Genomic DNA, 26,113 nt, shown 5'->3' with positions numbered 1-26,113 from the left:
TCCCACGCGACTGGAGTCCCGCCCGCTCCGGGGCCGCACCGCCCCACCCACCCACCGCCCCGCCCTTCGCCGCAGAGCGCACGCGCGACTTCGAGCTGTCCGCACCGCTGCCTGAGCCCGCGCGGGAAACCCGGGCGCTCGGCGTGCAGGCGCCTTTCGGCCTGCTCTCTGGAGCCCCTTTCCCACTCACGGCTGTCAGCGGTTCCTCTCGCTGGTTTCTTTCCGGGAGCACGGGTCGCGGGGCTTTCGGCTTGTTTCTTGAAGGTTACTGCGGATCCGAGTGAGGCGCAGGCGCAGACCCGCGGGGTCCTCAAGCTGCAGCCCGGAAGTGCTCGCGCGGCCGACGGTGGCGGGTCGGTGTGTGAGGGCGGCGTGCGCGGCCGCGTGGGCCATGGGGCGGCGGTCGCGGGGCCGGCGGCTCCAGCAGCAGCAGCAGCAGCAGCAGCAGCGGCCCGGGGGTGCGGAGGACAGCGCCGAGGGCGGCGGGAAGCGCAATGACGCGGTAGGGGCCAGGGTGAGGGCGGGCCAGGGCGCTGCGTGGGCCTCCCCGACCCCGAGGCCTACGGCGCGGCTCCAGCGTCTGAGTAGACGTCCCTCTCCTTCCTCAGGGCTGGGAAGGCGGCTACCCCGAGATCATCAAGGAGAACAAGCTGTTCGAGCACTACTATCAGGAGCTCAAGATCGTGCCCGAAGGCGAGTGGGACCAGTTCATGGCAGCGCTCAGGGAGCCTCTCCCGGCCACTTTAAGAATTACTGGTTACAAAAGGTAGGGGGCCGTGCCTTGAGTGTTAACTCTAAAGTTGGGGTTAGGATGCGCATGGTTAAAAACGAGAATGTTTTCCCCAAGAAGTGTTACAGTGCTGGAGAACCTCTGTATGTCAGCGGTGTGGATTCTAGAGTCTGGAAGCACTGAGAGGGAGCACAGGGTCCAACGGAATAGGTCAGGGAGGTACTGCAAGTTTGGAGGCCAGAATAAGAAACGAAAATGTAATCTGAAAGGTGACACCTGAGGATTTGTGAGTTGAAGGTGCTCAGCCTTTGGAGCACGTGAAAATTTGTAACATTACAAGCCTGCTTAAAAACTTCTGGTGTTCTCTCCTTAAAAATGTTTTTGTACTCATGTAACTGGGCAAGTGGGCTTGTTGTCTGCTTCCCAAGGGAAAGGCCAAATACCAATACTGTTTTGCAGAAAGAGAAGAGGCTTTTCTTTTGCAGGGCAACCAAGCAAGGAGGCAGGAGGCAATGCCCAGATCTGTCTTCTCATCAGCTGTTGAGTGGGGTACTTATCAGGGAAGTAGATAGTAAGAGGTGGAGTGGGCTCTGAAATGATGGGTGGGAAGTAAAGGTAAGTTTCAGGAGTTCTCTGTTCAGGCATGGCTGTCCTTCAGGTCTCTTCATGGGTTACATGTGCAAATTCGGGATGGAGAGTTCTGTCTGGTACATGCAGTGTATTTTCAGTCTGTGACATCTGTGAAGTTTACTTTGGGTTATTTCAGTCCCTTAAATGCAAAGGGGCCATTAACATATTGTTTCCACATCTGTGGTTCCCCTGGGCTTCTGCAGAGCAAGCTTTGGGGGTCTTGGTTAGTCACTTTGTTTCTGCCTTCTGGGTCTTGAATGTGTAAGTTACAGTGTATGCTTTCAGTTATGTCTTCTAAAAATGACCTGCAAGTAAAAATGACGCTTGGAATGGTCAGGAGGGAAGAAATGCAGTAGGACAGTATTTAGCTTATCACCTTTTAGTGATCGAAAAAGGAAGGTTGTTTAAGCTGTGAGCGAATAGAGTAAAAGAGCAGAGATTGAAGAATGTTTTCTCTGCACACAGAGATGGTTTTAGTTTTAAAATGCTTAAAAATTTAAATTTACAAAAAAATAAAATATTAAATTAGCTTTTCAGGTTGATTTAAAACTTGCTTCTTTTTAAATAGCCATGCAAAAGAGATTCTCCATTGCTTAAAGAACAAGTATTTCAAGGAATTGGAGGACCTGGAAGTAGATGGTCAGAAAGTTGAAGTTCCACAGCCCCTGAGTTGGTGAGTATAACAAGGCTTCATCCTTCTCGATATTTCTGTGGGATTTTAATTTTGGCACTTGAATATATTTCTTGGTAATGTGTTTAACATTGACATGAAAGGACCTAAATATACTTTCCAGACATTCTCTTGTTCTTTTTTCCCAGTGATTTTTATTGCTGTTACTTCACTCTGGGGTGCAAGTTTTCATATGTGATTTGCAGCACTCTATGTAAAGTCTTGGGTTCAGTTAATTTTTCCAAGTCAATCCAGCCTCTTTCCTTCCTGGATGTTACCATTTCCACCATTTCCATTTAAACCCCGTGTCTTCACATCGGAACTGCTGGAGATTTAATGTTTTGTTGCAGGGCCTGGCAGTAAGGCCGTAAGGGTCCTGGGGTGGGAAACAGAGTGCAGCCAGCATTGAATTTACGAATCACTTGGTTTATTGCACGCCCCCACCCAATACAGCAGAGGTTAGTCCCAGAAATAGGAAAAGGAAAGGAAGTGACGAGCCATTCTGAAGAGGCATCTGGGAAGGAGACGTCTTGGCATAAGTGCTGATCCCCTGTCCTGTACTGGGTCTGGAGGCAGGTGTGAGTGGGAAGCCTGCTCCAACAGTGCCTCCAGCAGCATCTGTCTATCTGGAGCAGCTCCTTGGCCTCCCAGGATCAGGTCTTGTGACTGAGCCTTCAAGCCTTGCCTCAGTGTCTTAGAGTCCATCAGTGAGTGTAATTGGTTACACCCGGGGGTCTTTTTTCTATCAGTTGCCCCTTCTGTTCCAAACGGTCATCACGGCGGTTCACGAACTTCGGCCACTCCATTTCGAACTACTTAACGTAGCCTAAAGTCATTTGAGATGAGTAGGAATCGCTTGATTAAAAATCAGTTCGCAGCCCTTAACCTGGCAAAGAGTCACCAGGGCTGCTTCAGCCAATTCTGTCTACTGTCCCCAGGGCCCGGGCATACTCCTGCCCTCCCGGCTAACCCCCCTTTTTATTTTTTACTGTCCAGTAAGTGTCCCGTGGGTTGCTTGTTTTTCATGGTCCGATTCAGGTCTCAGTTGTGTGAAGGCAGCCTCTTCTGTCTTGTAAAAGGCTTGGCATAGTCAAGCACAAACCAAAGACATGTCAAGCCCTGGGTTAATTTATAAATAGAGAAGTCATTAAAGTAAATTGTTTTAGTTCCACATTTCGGTATATCAACTTTGAGGTATTGAGAGTCCTCACAAAACAACAACAAAGTATTTCAAGTGATTGCTGTAAAAGGTGGATTTAACCAGCATTTCCTGGCAGCTTTGGAGGTTTTGACTATTCAAGTGTTTGATGCTGTGTGTCCTCTTTGGATACCCGTTAGTGATCATAGACCAAGGTCAGGTTCTCATTAATGTGGGTTATAGCTTTGCTTGCTTTTCATTCTTTTGTTGGCTATTTGAATTGCAGTGTCCGTATCAGATGTGTATAGCATACACGTTTTGAATGAATGCTCAAAGGCCAGATGTCCCATTGTAGAATGCATTTCTGGAGAAGGAATAAGTCTGCAGTATTGAGCCGAAAAATTTCATGATGGTTTTTTTTTTTTTTTTTTGGTCAAACATTTTAGCTAGGTTTTAAAAGCTTAATCGTTAGAGCGCAGGAAAATGACTGAGGTGCTAGGCGGCTCCTGGTGGCCACGCGCCGCGTCTCCGCTGTGCTGAGACCGGGGGGAAGGAAGAGACCTTTCCAGCTGCTGTGCTTGCAGCCGTGCCAGGTGAGGCAGCCCTCACGTGGTGAGCCGCTTCCCCCCAGGGTAACCGGGTTATAGGCTGAGCACCTCTCCCAGGCCATGTTTTGGAGATTTGATTGGTGGTGCTGGCACTTGAAGTAGTGATCGTCTGATATTTTCAGAAGTAGGTTTGAGGCTGTCTTGGTGCACATTTCCATTTCTAATACTCTTGCTTCTGTTTGCCGCCTCACACTGTCACCTGAGAACATTTATTCCTTAGACCTTGGGTCCGGAAGGATGGCTTTTCCAGTGAGGGGAGTCTCTGACCATCCTCTGCATCTGAGCAGGGGGAGGAGCTGGAAACATGCCTCCTGTGGGAAGGAGGTGCCTCTCTGGGAGCGTCCCTGTGGAATTTTCTTTTGTGGGTTTCCAACAAATTTGGATATTGGTCTCACTGTTTTTATTGTTCTTCAAATTACAGTTAAACTTTGGTTTATTCATCTCATTTTACAGCTATTTTTCCCTCTTGAGTGAACTTTGGGTCTGGGTACAGAACAGGTCAACTCCCGGACCTCTTGGAAAGGCCCTGCGGGTGTTCGTGGTTGAAGACTGCCGGTGAATCTCTCCAGTGGCCGGTCATTCTCTGCACGTTACTGTTGCTTTAATTTTCTGAACACACAGCTGAAGTGTGGGAGCAACAGATTGTATGATTTGGGTCCCTAATACTCACCTGTTCCCATTATCTGTGACAATCATGTGATGGTTTTATTCTATAAACATTTATTCAGTCAAATTCACTAGTCAAGTGTAGGCTACCCATAAATCAGTGAGCAAGTAAAGCAGAAACTGAAGACCTATAGTGGTTTTCTGTATTGTTCAAAACAGAACTAGGTCACATAATATTCTTTTAAACTTTTGATACCTAGCAGAATATAATACAGGAGAAATATTTTTTGGGAACCATGTTTTCTAGAAGGAATGTTACGTATAGGACTCATAACTTGGGAAGATTTCGTTTTTTTTCTTACTTTCAATAGACTAGGATCTGTAAGAAAACTACCCTAAAGCATGTTTTAAAGGCCTTGTTTTGACAATCAGTTGTTGAGAACATAACCTTACTGTCGTTCTGTTTAAGTTCTTTTTAATTTTCGGATTGAAGATGGTTTGTCATAGATGCTGTATATACTTAGAAAGACTTTTTTCCCATAATTTTTGAGGTTTAAAGGTGACAGTGGTGCTTTTAATTTATTCTTGAAAGACATGACAAGTTTCCAAATAGGATTTTAAAGCTCAAGAGCTAAATTTGAATTATGTAACTATAAACATAGTTTTTTAAAGATTATTTGATGTTTAAACCTGCAGAGATTTTATTAAACATTTGTTAGCTCAAAACTTACTCGTAAAGCTGCATAAGAAATACACTTTTCTATTTTACCTATCAGCCTGTATTTGTATTTAACTGTTTGAAAGTTCTCAGATATTTTTTCAAAAGATTAACAGCTTTCACAATCATAACAACTTACAATAGAATTTTAATCTTATAATAGAAAGTTTACATTTTAGCTCCTAGAAATTCAACCTGTAAGGCATCTATGGAACTGTTGGCTCAAGTTATATCTTAGACTGCTGTCTGTATTTGAAAATGAAAATCGAGGGAGGTGCAGTAAATAATCATAGGTGACATTCAAATTAAGGTGTTGTGCTGGTTTGGGAAGGTAGTGACCCCATGTGTGCTGTCTTTGGTCACAGACAGTCCAAGGTTGCCAGGTATCAGATAAAAGCAGGTGTTTGTCAGCAAAGGTTGCATCTGGACGCCGGGCTCCTCGCAGCCCTGCAGCTGGAGCCATTCACCTTTAGTGAGGCCAAAGCGAGTATTTAAAGTGACACTCTTTAATTGCCTGATAACTGTGATTGCATTTTGATTTTGTAATTTTGAAACAGGTTAAATATTGAAGAGGGAACCAGTTAAAAGCTCTGGGACAGTTGGAGGGTAGCCGTTAGCAGATTCAGCCAGTTTAACCATCATTATTTGGTAGAAAGCACTTTTCAGATGTATCTTGTAACATCATGACAGTCGAGCATGTCTTCACATCTTAAACCTGAGTTTGTTTCTGTCAGTCACTCAAACTTTCAGAGCAGTCAGATGTGTATTTTTCAAACGTTCTGGTTTCATTTTTATGGATGTCCCCTTAGCACGTGGAAACATGGTGACCTTGCATTGTTAAATTGAGCTCACCGTCAAACCTCAGGCTTAACAATAGGGGCAGTGAGATTTGTCACCGAGTGCCATGGGATGCTCGGCGTGGGCCCGTGTGTCCTGTCAGTATGCTGCATGTGCAGGTGGAGCCCAGAGGACAGATGCAAGCACACATTTCCTAATCAGTGACGTCATCATTTATAAAGTTCAGATAAAGTCACAGAAATGACAGGAGATGCTTTGTGTATAAACAGCAACCTTGGAGCTCAAGTTAGTACATTGATGATTTGCAGGGTTTTTTGGTGTGTAAAATGTTTCAATACGTGGCTGGACTGGTTTGCTTTGGAAATAGTGAAAAATGTAGTAACAGAGATTGCAGGCAGGTGTTTGTCAGACATTCTGACACCTGCCCTATGGCACTGCTTTGATTCTGTGTGATCTGCACTTTAATTCGTCATCTGATGTCTCCTGTTGACCTCTATGCTGGTAGCTTACCACAGTGGAGAGCAGAGGTGTCTCCACTTTTTCATCTGATCTTGAACGTTTATTACTATAATTTCTCAGTCATATCATGTGTTTATGTCTCATATAACCCCCCAGGCTCTGTTTCTGCCCTCCCCACCCCCCAGCAGATACGTGATACAGTCGGAACCCTGCTCCTGTGCCCCAGTGACATCACTCAGTGCTGCTGGCTGCTCGAGAGGGCTGAGGGGGCAGTGGGCAGGACACACTTGAGTGTCTCACTTGGTTTATGACTTGTATAAGCAAAAAGATGTGAAGAGACCACTTTATATGTAGAATCCATAAATGTGTTACTTTGTTTTTGTTCAGGTATCCTGAAGAACTTGCCTGGCACACAAATTTAAGTCGAAAAATCTTGAGAAAGTCTCCGCAATTAGAAAAGTTCCACCAGTTTCTGGTTAGCGAAACTGAGTCTGTGAGTAGATTTCGTTAGATTTGTTGGTTTCCTTGAAGCTTAATTTTATTTTATTTTTTTTATTGAAGTACAGTTGATTTATAATGTGTTAATTTCTGGTGTACAGCATAGTGATTCATTTATGCATATATAATCCCTTTTCATATTCATTTTCATCACAGGCCATTACAAAGTATTAGTTATAGTTTCTTGCGCTATATAGTATGACCCTGTTGTTTTATCTATTTTATGTATATATTAGTGTGTCTCTTCAAACCCCGACCTCCCAGTTTATCCCTGCCCACCCTGGTTTCCTTGAAGCTTTAAATGCACACTAGTGTCATGGTTTCATTTGGATCATACTTGCCACTGGGAGCAATTAGGTAGATAAGGGCATGCAGAGATACACCTGTGAGTGTGTGTGCCCCTCACTTCTGATCATTTGCATAGCTGTTTTTTGTTTGGCTCATCTAATCATGAGATGTCGGGAGGGCGCCATCACAGTTGTCTGTGTGGCTTTTTGTTTCTAGCCAGTCTGGGTTTGGGTGACTGCCGCCCTGAGGTGGGAGCAGTGCTCTGCTGGGTGGGGTCTCACTGAGGAGCCGCTGCTCTTTCCCCCTCACATCCTTCGGTTAGGTGCGCCTGCCGGCTGGCTGCCATTCCTGCAGAAAAAGTAATACATTTTTAGGGCTGTGTTGTTTTATTAAAGTGAGACTTAAACTCATTTTTAACATTTCTGTTTTTTCCTGCTCTTGTCTAATTCCACCTTTGCCAAACAAACAACACCCAATTGTGACAACTTTGGTTCTCACAAAGCCATTATCTGTCTTCACCCCAACTCCTTTGCCATACAAAGTCCTTGATTGCAGTTCAGACACTGAACTTCTCACCTTTAGCATCAAATCTTCCCCAACAAAGTAACTGTCCCCTCACGCGGTACATGATCGAATGAATGCCTGTCAGGTTTGGATGTTGTGAGCTTTGCAGTTTCTTTTCTTGGGGATTCTTAATAGTCTCATATTTAAAATCAGAAGCTCCCCCTTCCTGTTCTCTGATCTCCTTTTCCTAGCCAAGGAAGCCTCTGTGTGTCACCAGGCAGTCTTTAATTTCTTTCCCACTCTGAGCTGCCGTCTTCACCCCAACAGGACTGGTGTGCTCCCCGCCTTCCTTCCCTTGACACAGTAACCAGCTTAGAGACCCTCTCCTCACTCAGGTCTAACGTCTGCTCAGTCCACGGCCGTTTCCGCTTGGTGTGGCTTTCCAGGCTCCTCTGCCCGGTTTTCTGCCTCCCCTCCCCTCCCCTCCCCAAGGTAAGGAATAAACGGACCTCAGCACCTCCACGCAGCGGCTCTGTACTTGGGCCCACACAGGAGGGGTTCTCTGGCTCAGCTCTACAACTAGTTGGAGGGTCGGGTAGGGATATGTGAGCTGTCGGAGAACAGTTTAGGTTTGGACTTCAAAAGAGCAGACGGCTTGCAGAGGGCAGGGGCATGCATAGTCGGGCAGCTTGTGCAGAGCCAGGTTGGGGCAGCTCTGAAAGGTGTAGGACACGGGAGTTTAGCATTGGGACGTGTGTTATAGGGAACCTGTCCAGATTTTTGACTGGAGTCAGCAGGATGAGATACTTTCTGGGTTATTGAGACCTGGCTGCAGAGAGCGTTTATGAATGCAGTGACTGACTGCCAGGGTGTCTAGCCAAGGGCCCAACAGCCCCATCCCCCGTTAATGCGTTAATTGAAAACTTGGGTGAAAACAGAAGGCAGGCTTATCAGAATCACAAGTATAACCCAGAGCTTGGAATCAGTGCCTGCCGAGTCCATCACAGTTTAATCGTCACAAAGGTGCTTTGCTGGCCAGAAACCCATGAGGTGAAAATTAACGGGTGTGACTGGAAGGAAGCCTGTGTTTAGGTTCCGATAGCCAATTGCGAAGTATCAGGTGAGTGACGCGGCTTGGATGGCTGTTCAAGTGCAGGAGACCCAGATTGTAATAGAGCTGAAGCCTGGTGGTTCAGGTGGTTTTCACAGCTTTTTTTTTTTTTAAATGTTCAGTCCTAAGGCTGTTAAAATAGAGTTGTGGTTGAGACAAGTGCTGGATTTCACCAAGAAAATTTGTCTGAATCTGAACAGTCGTACATTTTAACAGACCTGCTGACCCTGCAGTGAAGGTGGGGAGGATGGTCGGTTCAGTGCTGCTTGTCCTCCACGAGGAAGGAGAGGAGCAGTGGTTGATGTCTTCATCCTTCTGAGAGGCACTTCTCGGGAACAGGAGGCAGGCATGAGCTGTTCCCGGGAACAGGAGACTACAAATAGAAGTTAGGGCTTCAGCCAGGATGGAAAGCGCCCTGACAGTGACCTTCTGTGCTGGGCCCCTGGGGCTGCTCCCTGCGGTTGAAGGTGTTTCAGTAGCATCGCCTGCCCTTGAGATGCTCATCCAGCTGCTGTACTTTCTTTTACAGAACTTGGTTGTCACACTCGAACTTCTAACATTCTGATGCTAAGTTTTGGTATCCATCATCATCCTTACTTAGCCTTTAGGCAGCAGCCGTTTATCCACAAGTGTACAGATCTGTCTTATTTACTGTTTGTGTGACAGTACTGACTGTTCTGTTCTGTGTATGACTCTGTGGTTTTTTCCTATTGCGTTGGAAATAATGCCCAGTATTGAAATTTTCGCCTTTTTGAATGTCACAGCTGGTTTTTAAAACATTTTCTTTTCTAAGGGAAATATCAGCCGTCAGGAAGCCGTTAGCATGATTCCACCGCTGCTGCTGAACGCTCACCCTCACCATAAGGTACCGTGGATTGAGTAGAAAATCGCAGTGGGTAAGCTGCTGCCAGGGTCTGTGTTTTGTTGAGACCTTTTTTCCTTAATATCATCTTTTTTGCCCCTTTTTGCTTTGGGTATAATGGAGAGTGATACATATTTAATTTAAGTTCCTTTTGCAATTTTTGCAACTCAGATAGCTGTTCAAGTTTATTCATTTGTTTACCTACTACCCAGATTGTCCTCAGTGTTCCTGATTGACTAAGTCAGGTTGAAAATCACATGTATGGAGAGCAGTGCTCTGGGTTCTTTCGACTAATGAGTTCGCTTTATTACGCGCACATCCCTGTGAGAGAAGATGCTGCCACCGTCCCCATTTTTCCAGATGGGGTGAAGGTGGCAGAGGAAAGTGGAGGGAACTGGCCTCGGGTGCCGAGCTCGTCGTCCGAGGCTGAGCTGAGACGTGAGCCCAGCCAGCTCTGCGCCTTGGTGTTATGTGACCGTGCTGCTCGCGTTTGCTGTCTGTGCTCATCCTGGGTTTCCTGTGTTCACTTAATCGGCCATTAAGGGCCATTGTCTTCCTGTCCCCTATGGAGTCCCCTATCTGTCCTTCTGTGGTTTGGGGGCATTATATATCATGAGAGCCCTGTAAGGTAAGTATAACGTGCTCTAAATTCATTGTATGAAGAAATGTATTTAAGTCTTCAAATAGAAATGAAAAAATAATGTTAAGTTGTTATAAATTTAAAAGAAAAACATCAACCATCTTCTCGCTTTTCAACAGATTTTAGACATGTGCGCAGCGCCTGGATCAAAGACCGCGCAGTTAATCGAAATGCTGCACGCTGACATGCGCGTCCCTTTCCCAGGTACACGCGGCGCTGGTGGTTTGCGGGTGGGCCTGCTGGGGCTTTCTGGTGGGTTGTAGACAAGGAAACGGGCATAACATGGCCTGGCGCCTCCTGTGTCAAGCAGGCGGGTTTTCGGTCTCTGAAGGTAGAGCTGGACGCTGTGCGCCCCGTCACTCGTACTCGGGCCACGCGTCACTGTGGGGAGGGGGCCTTCGTTGTAGTGACGTGGGGCCTCAGGCCTGAGCTTGCAGGACAGCATGTGAGGTTGCGAAGTGCTCAGGGAACGGCAGCTGGCAGTGCCGCTGATGCTCCTCTAGGGATCCTTGTAAGGAGCGTAGCTGTTCGTGGCGGCGTTAGTCTTCTAATGCTTCAGTCTACCCTTGTCCCCTCCTGCTGCCTTTTTTTCCGGCCAGCTGCTCTAGTTCTGCTTTAATGCTTATTGGCTGTGTTTTTTCAAAAGTCCTCTTTACTGTGGTAAATCTTTCCTAAAAAGTTTTCTGTATTCTTCCCTACTTTTAAGTGCTTTCTCCAGAATTGGTAGAAGAGAGCTTCGTCCTATTATTAATATTTTATGTTTCATATTGTTTGAAAAGTCCTATTGATCAAAACATTATTAGGCATGTTTGTCATCTGCCTTTTTACTGGTGGTGACGGAGGCGGTGCTCAGCAAACCTGCCAGCAGTGCCCTTAGCCCGGGTGCTGACCCGCCCCCCACCCCCAGCAGGCTGACGCGGGGCCTCGCAGAGCCTCAGCCCCGCCCCGTGGGTCTGATGCACGGCGTCTAGGACAGAGCCCAGCACACATGCACTGTTGTAATCATTTGTCACTGATGCGGTTGTCTTCCACATCTTTCTCTCTTCACCCTCCTTTTTACTTATTACTAGTAATAGAAAAGTCATTTTTGGCACAATAATTGGTACAAAGCGAATAATTGTTGAACAGATGAATTCTGAAGTTTTGAAATTTTAAGTGGCTGTAAGATTCACGCCGAGCCACCTGGCTCCTTCTGGACTGCTTCTGTAGTTATAGTAAATCTTAAGCTCGGTCTTAGGTTTGGTGGGTTGCCCTTCTCACCTGCCGACCTAGGTTAGGTACTTCAGGGAGTTGTTCCGCTCACACTGCCTTTCACCTGACACCACGGTGTTCTGCGCCCAGAGGGGTTCGTCATCGCCAACGACGTGGACAATAAGCGCTGCTACCTGCTGGTGCATCAGGCCAAGCGGCTGAGCAGTCCCTGCATCATGGTGGTCAACCACGACGCGTCCTGCATCCCCAGGCTCCAGATGGACGTGAACGGGAGGAAGGAGATTCTCTTCTACGACCGCATCCTGTGTGACGTCCCTTGCAGGTACGGCTACGAGGCCAGAAACCCCCAAATCCACTTGAGAGCCAATCAGGTATAGTCTAAAATGAAGCTACACGTGAACAGAACACTCAGGTAATTGCATGTATGAATCTTGGGGCAACTGACTTGAAGAGAGAGATATTGTGAGCCTAAATCAGAAGACAGACACTGGGCTTCAGTGATAAACTGGACAGCTGACAACACAGAACAAAGAGATCGGAAAGAGGTGGTTTTGATAGTCTTAGAAGAGAGAGAAAGAAAACACCTGAGGGGAGGTAGCATCGTACGCTCTGGTCAGGGGCGTCTTGGTGTCGGTGCTGCCAGTGACCTGCTCGTCCCGGGGAGTGTAATCGTCGGACTTGCAGTGAGGATGGACGGCGCTTGGCCATGACTCATACGTGATCACGTTGGGTTCTGATGGTCGGTCTCATGCTATTTGGCACAGTGCAGTTCAGGAGGTCAGACCTTGGGAAAACTCACGTGTATTTGTACACATACCTTTTGTTAAATTTTTCATACTAATTTTGGATGTTTATAGCTTAACTATGAAAGAATTTCATGGCATAGCTGAATAGCTGAATTTTTCCAAAAGAAAAGAAGAATGTTAAAGACGTCTGTGAAGTTCCTGGAGGCAGTGGCGTAGGCGGGGATGTCGCAGTGTTTGATACTTTCTGAACACACGACTTTGTCGAGACGGTAGCACAGGAGCTGCCACAGGACTTGGTTACATGAACCAGGGTTTAAATCTGACCCATCGTTATTAAATCCCATCTTATTTAAACAAGGGGCAGGTTTACTGCTGGTGGCAGAGCTCAGTTTGAAAGTCGTAGCTGGCAGCACTGAGTGTGACCACGTGTCGATTGCCTGGGAGAACTCCCCATTACAGAAAAATCAGATGAAGTCATGAGCTACGTTCTGTTCTTTTGAGATTGCAGTTTTTTCACTTTCCTTTGGATCAGATAATTTCCCACTACTATATTCTGTTGATCAGAAATATATTGTGAGAATGACATGACCTCATGAGCTCTGAGTTGTGAGGTGAAGAAATTCCTCAAATTATGGTAGAGTTCCAGCCACCACCACACAAGCAGGACAAGCAGGGGTGCCGTTTGAAAGCCCTCATGTCTCATAGGGCAGTTCGTCCTGCAGGCCCTTCAGCTTCAGGACATGTGGCTAGAAATCAAGGAAAATTGACTTTTACAGAGAAAGGCAGCAGACACAGGAATTATTCCAAAAAATCTCAGTAGATAAAATCAGACATGGACAGAACAATTAATTGATCAACTCTGTGTTATAATGTATATGGACATAATCACCCCTTTAAATAAAAACAGAAATTTAAGAATGTTTAACTGTGATATATACAAATATCTTGGTAAAGAAATTAAATTGGCTTAATTGAATTTGCTGTGGAAGTCCCTTGTAAGTTTATCATCATTCATGTAATTCTGATTAAAACGCTGCTGTTGGTTAGCTGAGTTTCTAAGTAGCAGGATCAAATGCTTTGTATGTATTCGTGGTTCTTGTCCTGGGTCTGTAGGTTTGTTTTGCTAGTATTTCAAATAGAAGCAAGTTACTCTCTCAAGTGTTGAGTGAGGTTTCCTTCTCAAATCTTTATTTCCTTACTGAATTGAAATCAAAGTATAATTAGGAAGTTTAACGTATATTAGAGTGGCTCCAAAACAGAAATAGAAAGTTTATTGTCGTTTGTGAGAAGTTAGGTTGTTTTCTTTACTAATAGCACCTGTTTTGTGGGTTAGCTGGAATATGACATATTTGTTGAGCGCTAATTGTCTGCCTGTGCCGAGTTTTAAGTTCTTAAATATCTTTCTTTTCAGTGGAGATGGCACTATGAGGAAAAACATTGATGTTTGGAAAAAGTGGACCACCTTAAATAGCTTGCAGCTACACGGGTGAGTGCGGCCGCATGCCTGGCAGCGCTGTCGGGCTGAGAGGTGGCGAAGGTTGAAGGTGGTTACCTGAGCACCCAGAACTCCAGCTGCCCGACCGCGAGCCACAGAGTCAGTGGCCACCTTCGTGAGGGTTTGCTTATTTGTCAGTTGTTTCTAAAACCTTTCAAGAGTAGTAAATTGAAGACTGTACATTTTAGGTACACATTTATTGAAAACACCTTTTATAAAAATTTCCTGTAACATTTCAAATATGCTTTCCATGAAATGATCATTTCTTACTAATATTTCTCCACTTCGTGTTTAATTATTTTGTGTTAAATTATTTTGCTCAACATTTTGATCTCCTAGAAATATTTTTTGGTTGTCTTTACAGAAAATTTGTTTAAAGGGAAAAGAAAATCTTATACCTCAAAGATAATTCCTGTGATGCCTCTAGTGTGCTGCTGTGTTTTGTGGGTGCAGGGGTTTTTAAAGTACCTGCTTTGAATGTACTGTCTGTAGAGCTGTGTTCTTTTTTCTCATTTACCATTAAAATTATACAAATTCAGGGCAGGGTGATGTAACGTGTACTAATGAATATTCACCATAAATAACTCTAGGAGGAAATTTTGTTTCTCTGTTAAAAACTTAACTACTGTTTTCAAGAAACAGAGGCATTTAGGATAGAATTACTACAGGATACAAACTATTCATAGAAAAAAAATCAAATATTTTATAAGTATGGAGGCCTTTTAAATAGTGGAATTGAGCCAGTATATTGAGTTCCTTGTTAATGAGCTTTACGCTTTGCTTGTTGACGTGTTGGGAATGGTTAACAGAGTAGTAACAGTGTTTATATAAATAGATGCTTTTTTAAAATTAAGGTGGAACATCTTGTATAGGTTTATTCTAACTTGTTTAGAACCCTAAAGTTTTGCTTTGTTTTTTCTTTTTTTTTTAACATGGGACTTGTTTTGTCTGGAGTATTTTATATCTTAAGTCTGTCATAGGATTTGTGATAAACACATGCTGTGATAGGTGCCCGTAACGTACGTGCCATGTGGATGTGCTCGGTCTCGGTAACCTCGTGTCTGACCTTAGCTTGCAGCTGCGGATCGCGACCCGGGGCGCGGAGCAGCTGGTGGAGGGCGGTAGGATGGTGTACTCCACGTGTTCACTGAACCCCATCGAAGATGAGGCGGTCATAGCATCCTTACTGGAGAAGAGTGAAGGTCGGTGTGTGACGGTTGTTTTAATAAGAGCTTGTGCTTCTCAGAGGCTTTATTCAAGAGTAGTAAACTGAATACTGTGTACATTTTAGGGACACATTTGTTGAAAATGCCTTTATAAATTGCTCTAATGTATTTTCCTATAGACCTCTTCCATATTTGCATATATGATTAGCCTATAAACCCTAAAATGAGGTATCCCTGATTTAAAACATGTATATAATGTATTTGTTGTATTTCATGAATTACAAGGTTTGCCCTTTTTACTTCTCTAAGCTTGAAAGACTGTAGCAGATCCTCATTGCACTGGTTTTTTTTTCCTAAATTTGATGGTAAAATGCACATAACTTTAAATTTACCATCTTAACAATTTTTAAATACACAGTTAAGCGGTGTTAAGTACATTCATATTGTTGCGTAGGCAATTTCCAGAGCTCTTCATCTTGCAGAACTGCAATTCTGGACCCGTTGAACAACTCCCCAGTATCCCCTCCGCACCGCTGTGTTCTGTCTCTGAGTTTGACCACTCTAGGGGTCTCGCACGAGTGGAAGCATGCAGTGTGTGTCTTTTTGTGACTGACTAGCGCATTTCATTTAGGATAACGTCCTCGAGGTTTATCCGTATTATGTCATGTATCAGAATGTCCTTCCTTTCTATATCATGTATATCATGTATCGTATATCATGTATCATATATCATATATCATGTATCAGAATGTCCTTCCTTTCTAAAGAAGGCTGGAAGTACTCCACTGTCTGTACAGAACGTGGTTTCTTTATCCGTTCATCTATCGAGGGACAGTTGGGTTGCTCCCGCATTTTAGCTGTTGTGAGCAACTCTGCTGTGAACGTGCACAGATGACTCCTTGAGTCCCTGCCCTCAGGGACTTTCAGGGGTATACACAAGTGGAATTGTTGCATCCTTTGGCATATCTGTGTTGTCTTTTTGAGGGCCCACCTTCCTGTTTTCCACAGCAGCTGCACCATTTACATTCCCACCAACAGTGCACAGGAGTTCCAGTTTCTCCACACCAGCGCTGGTTTTCTGTTTGTTTGTTTGGTAGTAGCCATCCTAGTGGGTGTGAGTTCTTATCACACTGTCTGTACTGAGGGACCAGATTGTATGAAATGTTCTGAAACAGCAGTTTTCACGTTTTGATGTTCAGTATTATTTCTCCTTTTGTTTTCACTGAAATTAACCTTTTCTATCAAATTCGTCTTAAAGCAAATAATGGGAAATTTCAAACTAACTACGTTTCCAGCATAGAATGCTACAAAGTTTTCTACTTATGTGTGAAGCAAGTTGAAACGTAACAGTTGAAACACGTGTGCATTTCCTGGGGCGGCACCCACGACCATCTGGGCTTCCAGGGGGGTTCTCCTCGCGGCTGACCGAGCTGTGCTGTGTCGTCAGCCCTCTGACTGTTAGCACTGGTGGGATCCTTTAGACCTGAGTTTAATGTGTTGTTGGTTTTGCTGTACTTACACAGACATGATTTCTGAATCACGTGTTTTGGATGGTCGTAATCTCCACGTCTTTGCTGGCACTTTATTCCTGAAGGCACGTGAGGGAGACTGTGGGTGGTGTCATTTCACAGTGAACGTAACCCCGAGTGTCCTGCTCTTTGATTATTTTCTTACCGGGCAGGTGGCTTTCCCGTCTTGAGTGTTGCTCTCACCGCTGTCTCTCTGCACGTGGTTGTTCAGACCGCACTGTAGATGCCTCAGCTCTCCTCTGTCAGAGGCATCGTGCGTGGACACGGCTTCATCGGAGAGTAGGCCTTTGCTGGGCCTTGTCCTCTGGGTTGTGGGGATTTTGACTGGAGGGAATGTGGTCCTCCCCTGGAAGTCCTCGGGCGGAGCCGGGAAAGGGTGGCCAATACACAGCCTGCGGAGGCTGGGCCAGCGCCAGCCGCTCCTGGCCCGCGTGTGCCGCAGGGAGGCACCGCCGAGCCGGGCGGTGCTGCGGAGGAGACCAGCTTCTGGACACTTGGGCTGCTGCTTAGTGCTGCGTGTAAAGCCAGACTGTTTGGGTGTAATAGTGGCGGTCAGGGGAGTGTCTGTCGAGGGTGTCTCGCCGTGGGGCCTCCACCTTGGGGATTCTTGCGCTTTGCTTTCATGATCGCCTGCATTTTTCACAGCTTGCTTGGAGCTTTGTCGGATTTCCCTCCTCCCGAGGCTGTCGGCTCTGTCCGCGGCTGTGGATGGTCGTTCATCTGAGAGATTTCCTGCAGTGGTCCCAGCTTACAGCTTCTTGTAATAGTTCTAGTGTGGACCAGTGTTTTTAAAACAGGACTATTGTCCTGATGGGCAGTCCTGATAGAAAGCTAACTTGGGCCTAAAACTGAATGTTTAAAAATGTCTACAGTTGACTTTAAATGTTGCTTTTTGCTTCTGGGATGTTGGACATAAAGGCACGAAGACACAAACCATCTCACGGGTGTGTGTCTGGAAACCAAGGGGGGCCGAGCTCTGGGGGCCCTCGCCCTGCGTCGTGGACAGGCTGCCCTTGCTGTGGAGCCTCTCTGGGGTGCTTGGGGGGGCTGTGCAGCCCCTCACTTCACCAGCTTTACTCCACCGTGCTGTCATTTATGGGCCATGACGCTCACTTGTTCTAAGTGTGCAGTTGGGTGAGCGCTGGTGACTTCGCTGCGTCGCCGTGTGTCCCTCCCCACGGCCCTGTCTTAGAGCATTTCCATCCCCTCAGGAAGCTCCCGTGCACACGTGCAGTCACTCCCTGTCCGCCTTGCCCTGGGAACCGCGGGTCTGCCCTCTGTCTGACGGGCCTGCCCTCCCCCGACGCTTCCTGTAAACAGAATCCTGCCGTTCGTGGTCTTCTGTAGCCGGGCTCTTGTGCTGGGCGTGATGTGAGGTTCTTTTTGATGCCAGGTGCTTTGGAGCTTGCGGATGTGTCCTCTGAACTTCCGGGACTGAAGTGGATGCCTGGACTCTCACAGTGGAAGGTAACCTTTCTGTGAGGACCCTGGCTCAGAAGAGCGGGTCAGCTGAAGTAGACTTGTTAGAATTGTGGAAGTTTTAAAGCGTCCACATTTGGGTAACTTGAGTGAATAGTACATTGGGTTATATGGCTTAGAATCAACTTCAAAATTCTGTTGAATGGCAAATTAGCAAGATTGTATAAATATTTTTGTCTGGCAGTGGAAAAGTTTTCCTGTCTTCATTCTGCAGGTAGAAGCAGCTTTGTTTATTCTCATCCCATAAGTATAGCTTTGCTTTTTTTCCTTTTATTTGGCTGGGATTCAAGCTCTGTTTCCAATATGAAACCAGTCACTTTTCTGTTGAAACCAGGAAAAATCCGAGGCTTGTTTTGAAAAAGAAAAAACCCACGCGGACAATGAAAGCGCTGTGCTGCTGGAAGGACTGCCTCGCTTTTGCCCCTGCAGACAGCGTGCTGGGCTTCGGAGGGGGATGGGAGCGGCCCCTCACCACGCGGGAGAGCGTCTCCACCGCCGCGCTGGCGCTCCCTCTCGTCGGGCAGTGCTGGAATTCAGCATCCACCCTCTCGTTCTGCAGGTGATGACGAAAGATGGGCAGTGGTTTGCAGAGTGGGATGATGTCCCTCGCGGCAGGCATACCCAGATTCGGCCTACCATGTTCCCCCCCAGGGACCCCGAAAAGTTACAGGCGATGCACCTGGAGCACTGGTGAGTTGTGGGGGCAGGCAGTGGGGCCCCTGGCATTCCTGCATGGCCTGGCTGTGCCCATGGCCGACCCAATAGGTGAGCTTTCCAGCAGGGGAGATTTCTCCAGCCTGTTAACTGCTGGCATCAAACATTTGTAAACAGTGAAAGTGCTTTGAACCTAAATGGTGATACGTAGAATAGAGCACCACATTCACTTTTCACAGATTACACGTTGGCCATGCTGTGAGTGAGGGTTGCATGACTCTTTACAGCGAAAGATTGTGTTTTGGATCAGGTAAAAAGGGTAAATAGTGATTCTTGGTTTTTGTGTTGTTTTTAGTCTTAGGATATTACCCCATCATCAAAACACTGGAGGGTTCTTCGTGGCAGTGTTAGTGAAAAAGTGTTCGATGCCTTGGAATAAACGTCCCCCAAAGGTAAATGTCTTCCAGAACAACTGAGCGCACCATTCGGTCTTTTCATGCATTTGTGGCAAAAGCTGGCAGAGGTCAGGTCGAGAATGTGTGTGTGGGATGAGGGGTTCATTTAAATTTTGAGTTTTCCAAAAACCAACCATTTCTTACGAGGGAGAAACAAGTGGAAAAAGCAGTTTGGGAAGTGTATTCTTCCTACATTTCAAGTCCAGTTCTTGAATAAAAATGTAAAGACTGCTCTGCTGCTCAGAATCAGAATGGCACCCCCACCTCCGCCAGCCGGCGCCTGTGCTCTGCTTCCTTCCCTGTGGCCGTGGGGGGAGTGACAGGCTGTCCAGGCCTGGCTGAAGGGGACACAGACCTGGCCTGACCTGGCATAACAAGCCTCAGCGGCTCGTGGATCACGTGGGGGGAGGCCACAAAGCAGAGTGATCGAGCCTGAGTCTTGACACAGTTGCCGCCAGCGTGCTGCCCTCCGCTGTAACTGCCGGGGGACCTTGCACGCTCTGCCGTCGGCACCCACGGCCGTGCCGCCCGGCCCGCAGTCGGTCTGCAGGTCTGTCCTGCTTCCTGGTTCGTGCCTGAAAGTGAGGACAAATAATGCTTAACCTTTGGAGAAGCAAGCAAAACTAGACTCAGTGCCCATGAATTCTGCTTATACTGGCAAACAGATTTAAAATACTTGCTTTAAAAAAGTCCTGGTGTCTCTCTTTTACACATAAAATGCTGCCGTCACTCGGGTGGAGTTTGTGAGCTGCCGTCAGGGTGGGGCGGGTCGCAGTCTGAGTGTAAACGAGCTTGTCTCCGTCACAGCCGCAGGGCGAGTCTGCAGACCCCAGGGCCCCCCTGCAGCCAAGCCCCTCAGACCCCACAGTGGGGAGCACCTCCGACCCCTCGGAGCTGGAGGGTAAAACTGGAACTAGTGACACAGAAATGACTGAAAGAACTGGGAATTTGGAGAATAATGGAAGTAAGAAAGATGGCGTGTGTGGGTAAGAAACGGTTGTGTCCCAATCCTGGTGTCCTCGTGTCCGCCTAGCACCTGTAGATTATGTTGGACCCCAGAGCGCCCCTGTGGTGCCTTGGCTGGGGCGGGCCTGGGTGAGAGCGTCCTTGCCGCGTAGGATGCGGTTCGGTGCCTGTGAACCTGCATCGTGGATGCTGCTGGCTGTCGTCTGGAGGGCAGAGACTTGACACCCACCCTCTACAGAGCCTGCATGCCTGGAACCTGGGGCTGCACAGAGCCGGGCGGGAGGAGGGACGTGCTGCTGGAATTTAACATTATTACTCAGATTGCAGGTTGATTTATGTCATCCCCACTCCCTCCTCAGTCCTCCTCCATCTAAGAAAATGAAGTTATTTGGATTCAAAGAAGATCCATTTGTATTTATTCCTGAAGACGACCCATTGTTTCCACCCATCCAGTAAGGATTAATTCAACCTTTTAAATTCTTCATTTAGATACGTTTACTGTAGAGTTCCACGTGCACACGTGGTCACATTTAACCATAGTCTTTAATTTAGCTCCTTCTGAAGTGCGTGTTAGAGCTGGGTGGAACTTCGGAAGGTGTTTGCTGAGCCCTTCCGTTTCAGGTGCCCGGTAACCAGAGAAGGAAGACCACCCAGAGGGAAAGGTGGGGAGGATGGGGCGCTCTGGGCCGTGAGCCCCAGTGTGGCCCACTCAGTTGAGCTTCAGGATCGGGGGCCGGGCTCCCCACCTCGCTTCCGACTCAGGGGGTCTGGGTGGGATTTCCAGGTGGAATAGGGGAGAGGTGCTCAGGATGGCGTGTCAGGTTCATCCCTTGCTTGTTAAATTCAGTGTCTGTTCCCCAGAGTGGTCGCTTTCGTTGTCCTGTGGATAACTGGTACTTGCCTGCATTTGTAAAAATCTCTCCTAAAACGTCTCTGGAAGAGGTGGGTGTCCTCAGCTGTGTCATCAGAGCAGCAGTTGAGGGGGAAGCCACACCTGTTAACGCAGACCCCAGACCTAGCTGTGCTCAGATGGAACTCCTGGAGGTTTTGGGTGGGGTGGGTGAAGTCAGAAGTCCATGTCCAGCGAGCGGAGCTCCAGCGCCCTTTAAGCCACACTGAGTTTGAGAAATGAGTTCTTTTTGGGGAGAGTGGGATGCTAGAGACAGTGATTGAACTGGTCTCTCATAAACAGCTGTCTTCTTTACAGGAAATTTTATGCTTTGGATCCTTCGTTCCCAAAGATGAATTTGTTAACACGAACCACAGAAGGGAAGAAACGGCAGCTCTACATGGTGTCCAAGGAGCTCAGAAATGTGCTGCTGAACAACAGTGAGCGGATGAAGGTACCACGGGCGACGGGAGGTCAGGGGCATGCGCGCTGCTGTCGCCTGCTTGGGTTCGGTTGGGAGGAGCCGGTCCTGGTGCAGGTCTCTGCGTCGGTGATGGGCAGAGGGGATCCGGCTGCCCGGCTGTGTCCTCTGCCCCACTGTGCTCGCTCCAGCTGTGTCGGGGGACTGGGGGTCTGCCTCCTGCTCCTGTGGCCACTTGGTTTTATTTGTCCTTTCCATTTTCTGTAGATTTCTTTCCACTTTCAGGCCCCGATTTTCATTTGCTTTACTGTTCTTCCAGCTCATTTACCGCCTTGCCTTTCTGTTCGCCCAGCGCATCTCCGTGTGGTCTGGAGGTCAGAAGTATCACCGGGACAATACTGAGACACTAGGTGCCTCTTTGTCGTCCTCTCTTGGCTGCCACTGGGGGTCCCAGGGTGACAGCATCCTTGCTCCTGCGGGCCCGTGGCGTGTGTGTTACGTGGTCTTTCTCTGCTTTCCTGGCTTTAATGTCTGTTGCGCTAACTGCTAGTCAGTGTAAGCCGCATAAACCGGGACCAGGAGGCCCCCTAGTTTAGTCAGATGGCTCTTCGGGTATTTTCCACTTTTTCTTTCCTTTTTTCTTTTTTTCAGCAGCTGCTTGTAGCTCTGTCTCCTCACAGTAGAAGGGAGTGTTTTAACCAATTATCCTGGCTTTCAGTTGTGTGTGTGTTTCATCTGAGATTTTCCCATCCAGGTTATTAACACCGGGATTAAAGTCTGGTGTCGCAATAACAGTGGGGAGGAGTTTGACTGTGCTTTCCGGTTGGCGCAGGAGGTAAGGGCGAGCCAGCGGGACAGCGCAGCCACGGGGGCGTACATGGGTGTTTCTGAGCTGGCCCAGCAGGTCCGGGCCGCCTGGAGCTGGGCTGGCTTCTTCCAGCTGGGGCACTCTGCCACCGAGCTCTCCCGCTGGGTTCCTGCTGGGGTTGGGGAGGGGTGTGTTTGCTCACAGATACCACGTGTATCCCCGGTGCCCCGCCTGCCATGGGGTGGGGAGGGCAGGGCTCGCTTCCTGCTGGATGAGGGGTGGTTGCTACTGTGCATAATGGTGACCTCTCTCTTTATCCCTACAGGGAATATATACATTGTATCCATTTATTAATTCAAGAATCATCACTGTATCGATAGAAGATGTTAAAATTCTGTTAACCCAGGAGAATCCATTTTTTAGAAAACTCAGCAGTGAGACATACAGCCAAGCCAAGGACATGGGTAAGCAGTGCGGTAGACCTGTAACCTGTCCTCGCACACACCGTGCACACGGGGCGTTCCTGCTTGGTGGATCTCTCAGTTTTACATTTCAGTACAGTGAGGCTTGCTTTTTACCAGCTGTCAATTTTCAGAGGTATTTGTGGAGGTAGAACTGATACCTCTGTATCCTGAAGGTCAGGGGCATCCCTGGGGTTGCTCTGCTCCCCCCAGTGAGACCCCATGGCCGTTGGTGCGGGTGTGGGTCCCAGCCACACAGGCGTCCTTGCTGTTCTGTCCCATCAGCTGCCACCTCGAGTCACTCTGGTCACGTTTCCGCCTAAGAGCAGAAATAACCCCACCGAGGCTTCCAATTCTGCTTGTCTTCTCAGTGTTTATTTTTTTTATAACTTGTTCAGTGTTTTTGGCTCAATTTGGTGAAAACCGCACACATCAGTTCCTGAAGTTGTGTACTCTTGAGTCCTGTGCCTGCAGCTGGCACCCGGAGCGGACCGCACGGGCCGGCATGGGCTGCCTCCCTCGGCGGGGCCGCGGCCGCTGCGCCGGCCTGTCCAGGAGAAGGAGCTGCCTGTCCTTGCTCTCTTCTTTCATTAACCCCACATTTATTTAGGTGATGGCAACATAGTTTTTGACAGTTTTCCTGTGTTGTTCCATGCTGTTTCTGGGAGTTGGAGAAATTATTTATTTCATCTTGAATTTTGAGAATTAACCAGCAGTTAATGCCCACCTGCCTGTGTCTGAGAGACTTGCTGAGTAGCTTCACCCAGCTCCCTAATGGTCTGACTCGAGCCTACGCACGTCTCCACTGCTCCTTTTGGGGCTGGGCCTGCCGATGGCGTCGTGGTTTTAGAAAGAAAGGCCTCTTTTCTCTGTCGAGACCCCCGAGACCAAGAGCAGGGATTATTGTTCTCTGGGCTCATAAACGTGTGCAGCAGAGCCCCCCCCCCCCACCTCCCCGAGGGCTTGGCTGATGCGCCCCTGCTTCTCTTGCAGCCAAAGGCAGCGTCGTCCTGAAGTACGAGCCGGACCCCACGTGAGTGAGCTGCTCCTGCTCGCGGAGCCACCGCGTTCTCGTCGGGGTGCAGGGGGTGGCCTCAGGCTCAGATGGGGCCGTGGGGATCTCAGACCAGGAGAAGTCTTATTTACCACGGGATGCAGTGCACAGTCCTACTCCCTGGGCCTCAGAAAGCGAATTCTAACTTCTGCCTCAAACAGAGTGAGTGTAAGGATAGACCAGCGAAGAGAGGTTGAGTTCCTCGAGCCCTGCCGGTGGTGGCAGCCACCAGGTGACCGCTGTTCTGGGCTGCCCCTCCCTGGGGAGCATGTCCTGCACGGTCAGCACTTGCCAGGAATGGGACAGCGAGCGCAGGTGGTGCCCAGAGCGCCCCAGCCAGGCAGAGGCAGAGGCAGGATTTGCACCCGACCCGGGTTTTACATTTAACAGCCGCCTCTTTGTCAAATAAAACAGTTTCCCAAGGAGGAAGTGAAACGAGTCAGGGCTGGAGGGGGATTTGGCAGCTTCTCTGGAAGATACTTGAGCTGAACCTGAGGGCGAGGAGGAAGCTGAGAAGCAGTCTGAGTGGGGCTGTGCGCAGGAGGGCAGGTCCATCCAGGCAGCCTGCCCATCTGCGGGGCGCGTGGCCTCGGCCTCGCGGTCTCCAGCTGCCTTCGGCTGCCGTGCAGAGAGCAGCTCGTGTGGGGGTGGGGCTGAGAGCAAGACAGCAGGTGAGTTTTAAAATGACAGTACTTGTGGGGCTCACATAGAAAACTGCAGACTATTTTTTAAGATGTGGATTCTCTTTTCCACATTCACGAGTTTCTGCTAGTTGAAGTACAAGAGAAAAGGCAGCTTTAGGAATTTATAGAGAGGTCTTCAAATTTGAGAAGATGGAAGTATTTGGAAATTCAGACATTGAAAGGGTTTGAAAGCTGCCAATTTGAGTGTTATTCCACAGTCAGCTTTTAGAAGGAGAAACTGGCCAGCCTGAGGGTGTGGATAATATTCAGGGCATGAGGAAGGAAAGAGGTTCCTTTGAGAAAACCCGCCATAGGGTCGAGGGCTAAAATGCCTTCCCCGTGGAGGTTGGGGCTGTTTTTTGGAGTGGGTATGTATTACAGCTCTTTAGGGCCAGTTCCGAGGACTGTGAATGCTACGCAGAGCCGTTCTCCTTGCAGGAAACCAGACACGCTCCGGTGCCCCATCGTGTTATGCGGATGGCGGGGAAAGGCCTCAATTCGAACTTTTGTGCCCAAGAATGAGCGGCTTCACTATCTCAGGATGATGGGGCTGGAGGTGTCGGCAGAAAAGAAGAAAGACGGGGCTGCTCAGATGGACGAGAGCACAGCCAGCCCTGTGCCCCCGGATGGCGAGGCCGCTGCTGAACCAGGAGCAGAGCAGCCCGCCAGCCCTGGCGCCAGCACAAGCAGTGACCCAGCGGGGGCTGGCCCGCCCCGGTGAGGGGGCCGGGGCCTCCCCTTGGGGTCTGAGACCAAACCCAGGGCCGCTTCTGACCCGGAAGGCACGTGTCTGGGAAGACCGGGGGCTGGCGGGTGAAGGGGCCGTGAGCGATCCCGGGACTCCTTCCGTGCAGGCCTTCCGGAGAGGGGCTTTACCAGCTTGTTAGAAGTTGCTCGTGTTACTTGGTTTCTCTGGCAAAGTTGGGCCCACTGTGCCCGTTGCTGGGAATAGACTTTCATCTTTAAAGTCTTACTCCGCCAAGAAACAGAACTGCCCTTACAGAAGGGTTCAGGCTCCTGTTCTGCCTGCATTGGTCTAAAGGCTCACTATTTCTTCTAAGGATTCTTTATAGAGAGAATGTATAACTCCTCACGAATTGATAGAAAACTGTACTATCAGCTTTAATACCTACATTAGTTGCACGTTAGTGCAACAGTAATCCTCAGTGGGGTGGATATCTGAGGTCTCAGATGACTTCCGTGCCTTTGTAATAAAGGGTAAAATAAACTTTTTCAGAGTAAGAGCTGTATCATGAATTGTGATACTAATTATGAGGGTTTTATGGGCTTTTATTGGAGTGCTCTGCTATTTTATTTTTTACATGGGGTTTGGGATCCTTGGAAAGTTGAAATAAAATTAGTGAGAGCGCGTTACGTGCACGACTCCTGTTTTATTCTTTGTAAGTCAGAAGGAGTAAACTTACTTTTGGTTTAATGGAAATGTTCGTAGTCAAGCATTAGCTGGTGAAAGGAACATGAACGTGAAAGCTGCTTTTCTCCTTTCCCCTCTTGTAAGCTGAAGCATCGTCCGTTTACAGTGTGTCAGTTTCTACTCCAGTAAAGTGAGTAGGTAGCAGTGAGAGCACTTGAATGACTGTCTTGTGTGTTCATCTTTGATCCTCTAGAGGGCGGTGTTGATGCCGCGGCTACCGTGAGGCAGATGTGGGTGGGTGCAAGGTTCCCTGAGCAATCTGAGAGCCCTCTCCAGTGCTGAACCGGCTCCCTCGTGCACTGTTGTTGGAGAACCTGCGGGTGGTGCTCCTCAGGCAGGACCTGCGGGGCCGCTTCAGTTGATCACTTACTAAGTCCCTGCTGTGTGCCAGGCAGGGCTCTGG

At 48.0% G+C, this 26,113-nt stretch overlaps 1 protein-coding gene across 2 annotated transcripts; it reads left to right on the top strand.

The window, feature by feature from the left end:
* The first annotated feature begins 160 nt into the window (after positions 1-160).
* On the top strand, positions 161-25,652 carry NSUN2 (NOP2/Sun RNA methyltransferase 2). Of its 2 annotated transcripts, none has more exons than XM_074356019.1 (19): positions 161-502; positions 609-766; positions 1,929-2,033; positions 6,745-6,850; positions 9,552-9,623; positions 10,380-10,464; positions 11,602-11,794; positions 13,630-13,704; positions 14,785-14,915; positions 17,802-17,875; positions 18,447-18,577; positions 18,897-18,993; positions 19,804-19,982; positions 20,322-20,414; positions 21,170-21,305; positions 22,027-22,107; positions 22,406-22,544; positions 23,535-23,574; positions 24,717-25,652. In XM_074356019.1, exons 1-19 carry the CDS (start codon positions 392-394, stop codon positions 24,997-24,999), a joined length of 2,289 nt encoding a protein of 762 aa, XP_074212120.1. In that variant the 5' UTR covers positions 161-391; the 3' UTR covers positions 25,000-25,652. The 2 variants fall into 2 exon arrangements, with proteins under 2 accessions (XP_074212120.1, XP_074212115.1); XM_074356014.1 differs by having other exon boundaries at positions 20,283-20,414.
* Positions 25,653-26,113: the final 461 nt, after the last annotated feature.

Source organism: Camelus bactrianus, chromosome 3 (genome assembly GCF_048773025.1).
Source record: "Camelus bactrianus isolate YW-2024 breed Bactrian camel chromosome 3, ASM4877302v1, whole genome shotgun sequence".
Taxonomy (NCBI): domain Eukaryota; kingdom Metazoa; phylum Chordata; class Mammalia; order Artiodactyla; family Camelidae; genus Camelus; species Camelus bactrianus.
This window is presented reverse-complemented; position numbering and strand designations above follow the sequence as displayed.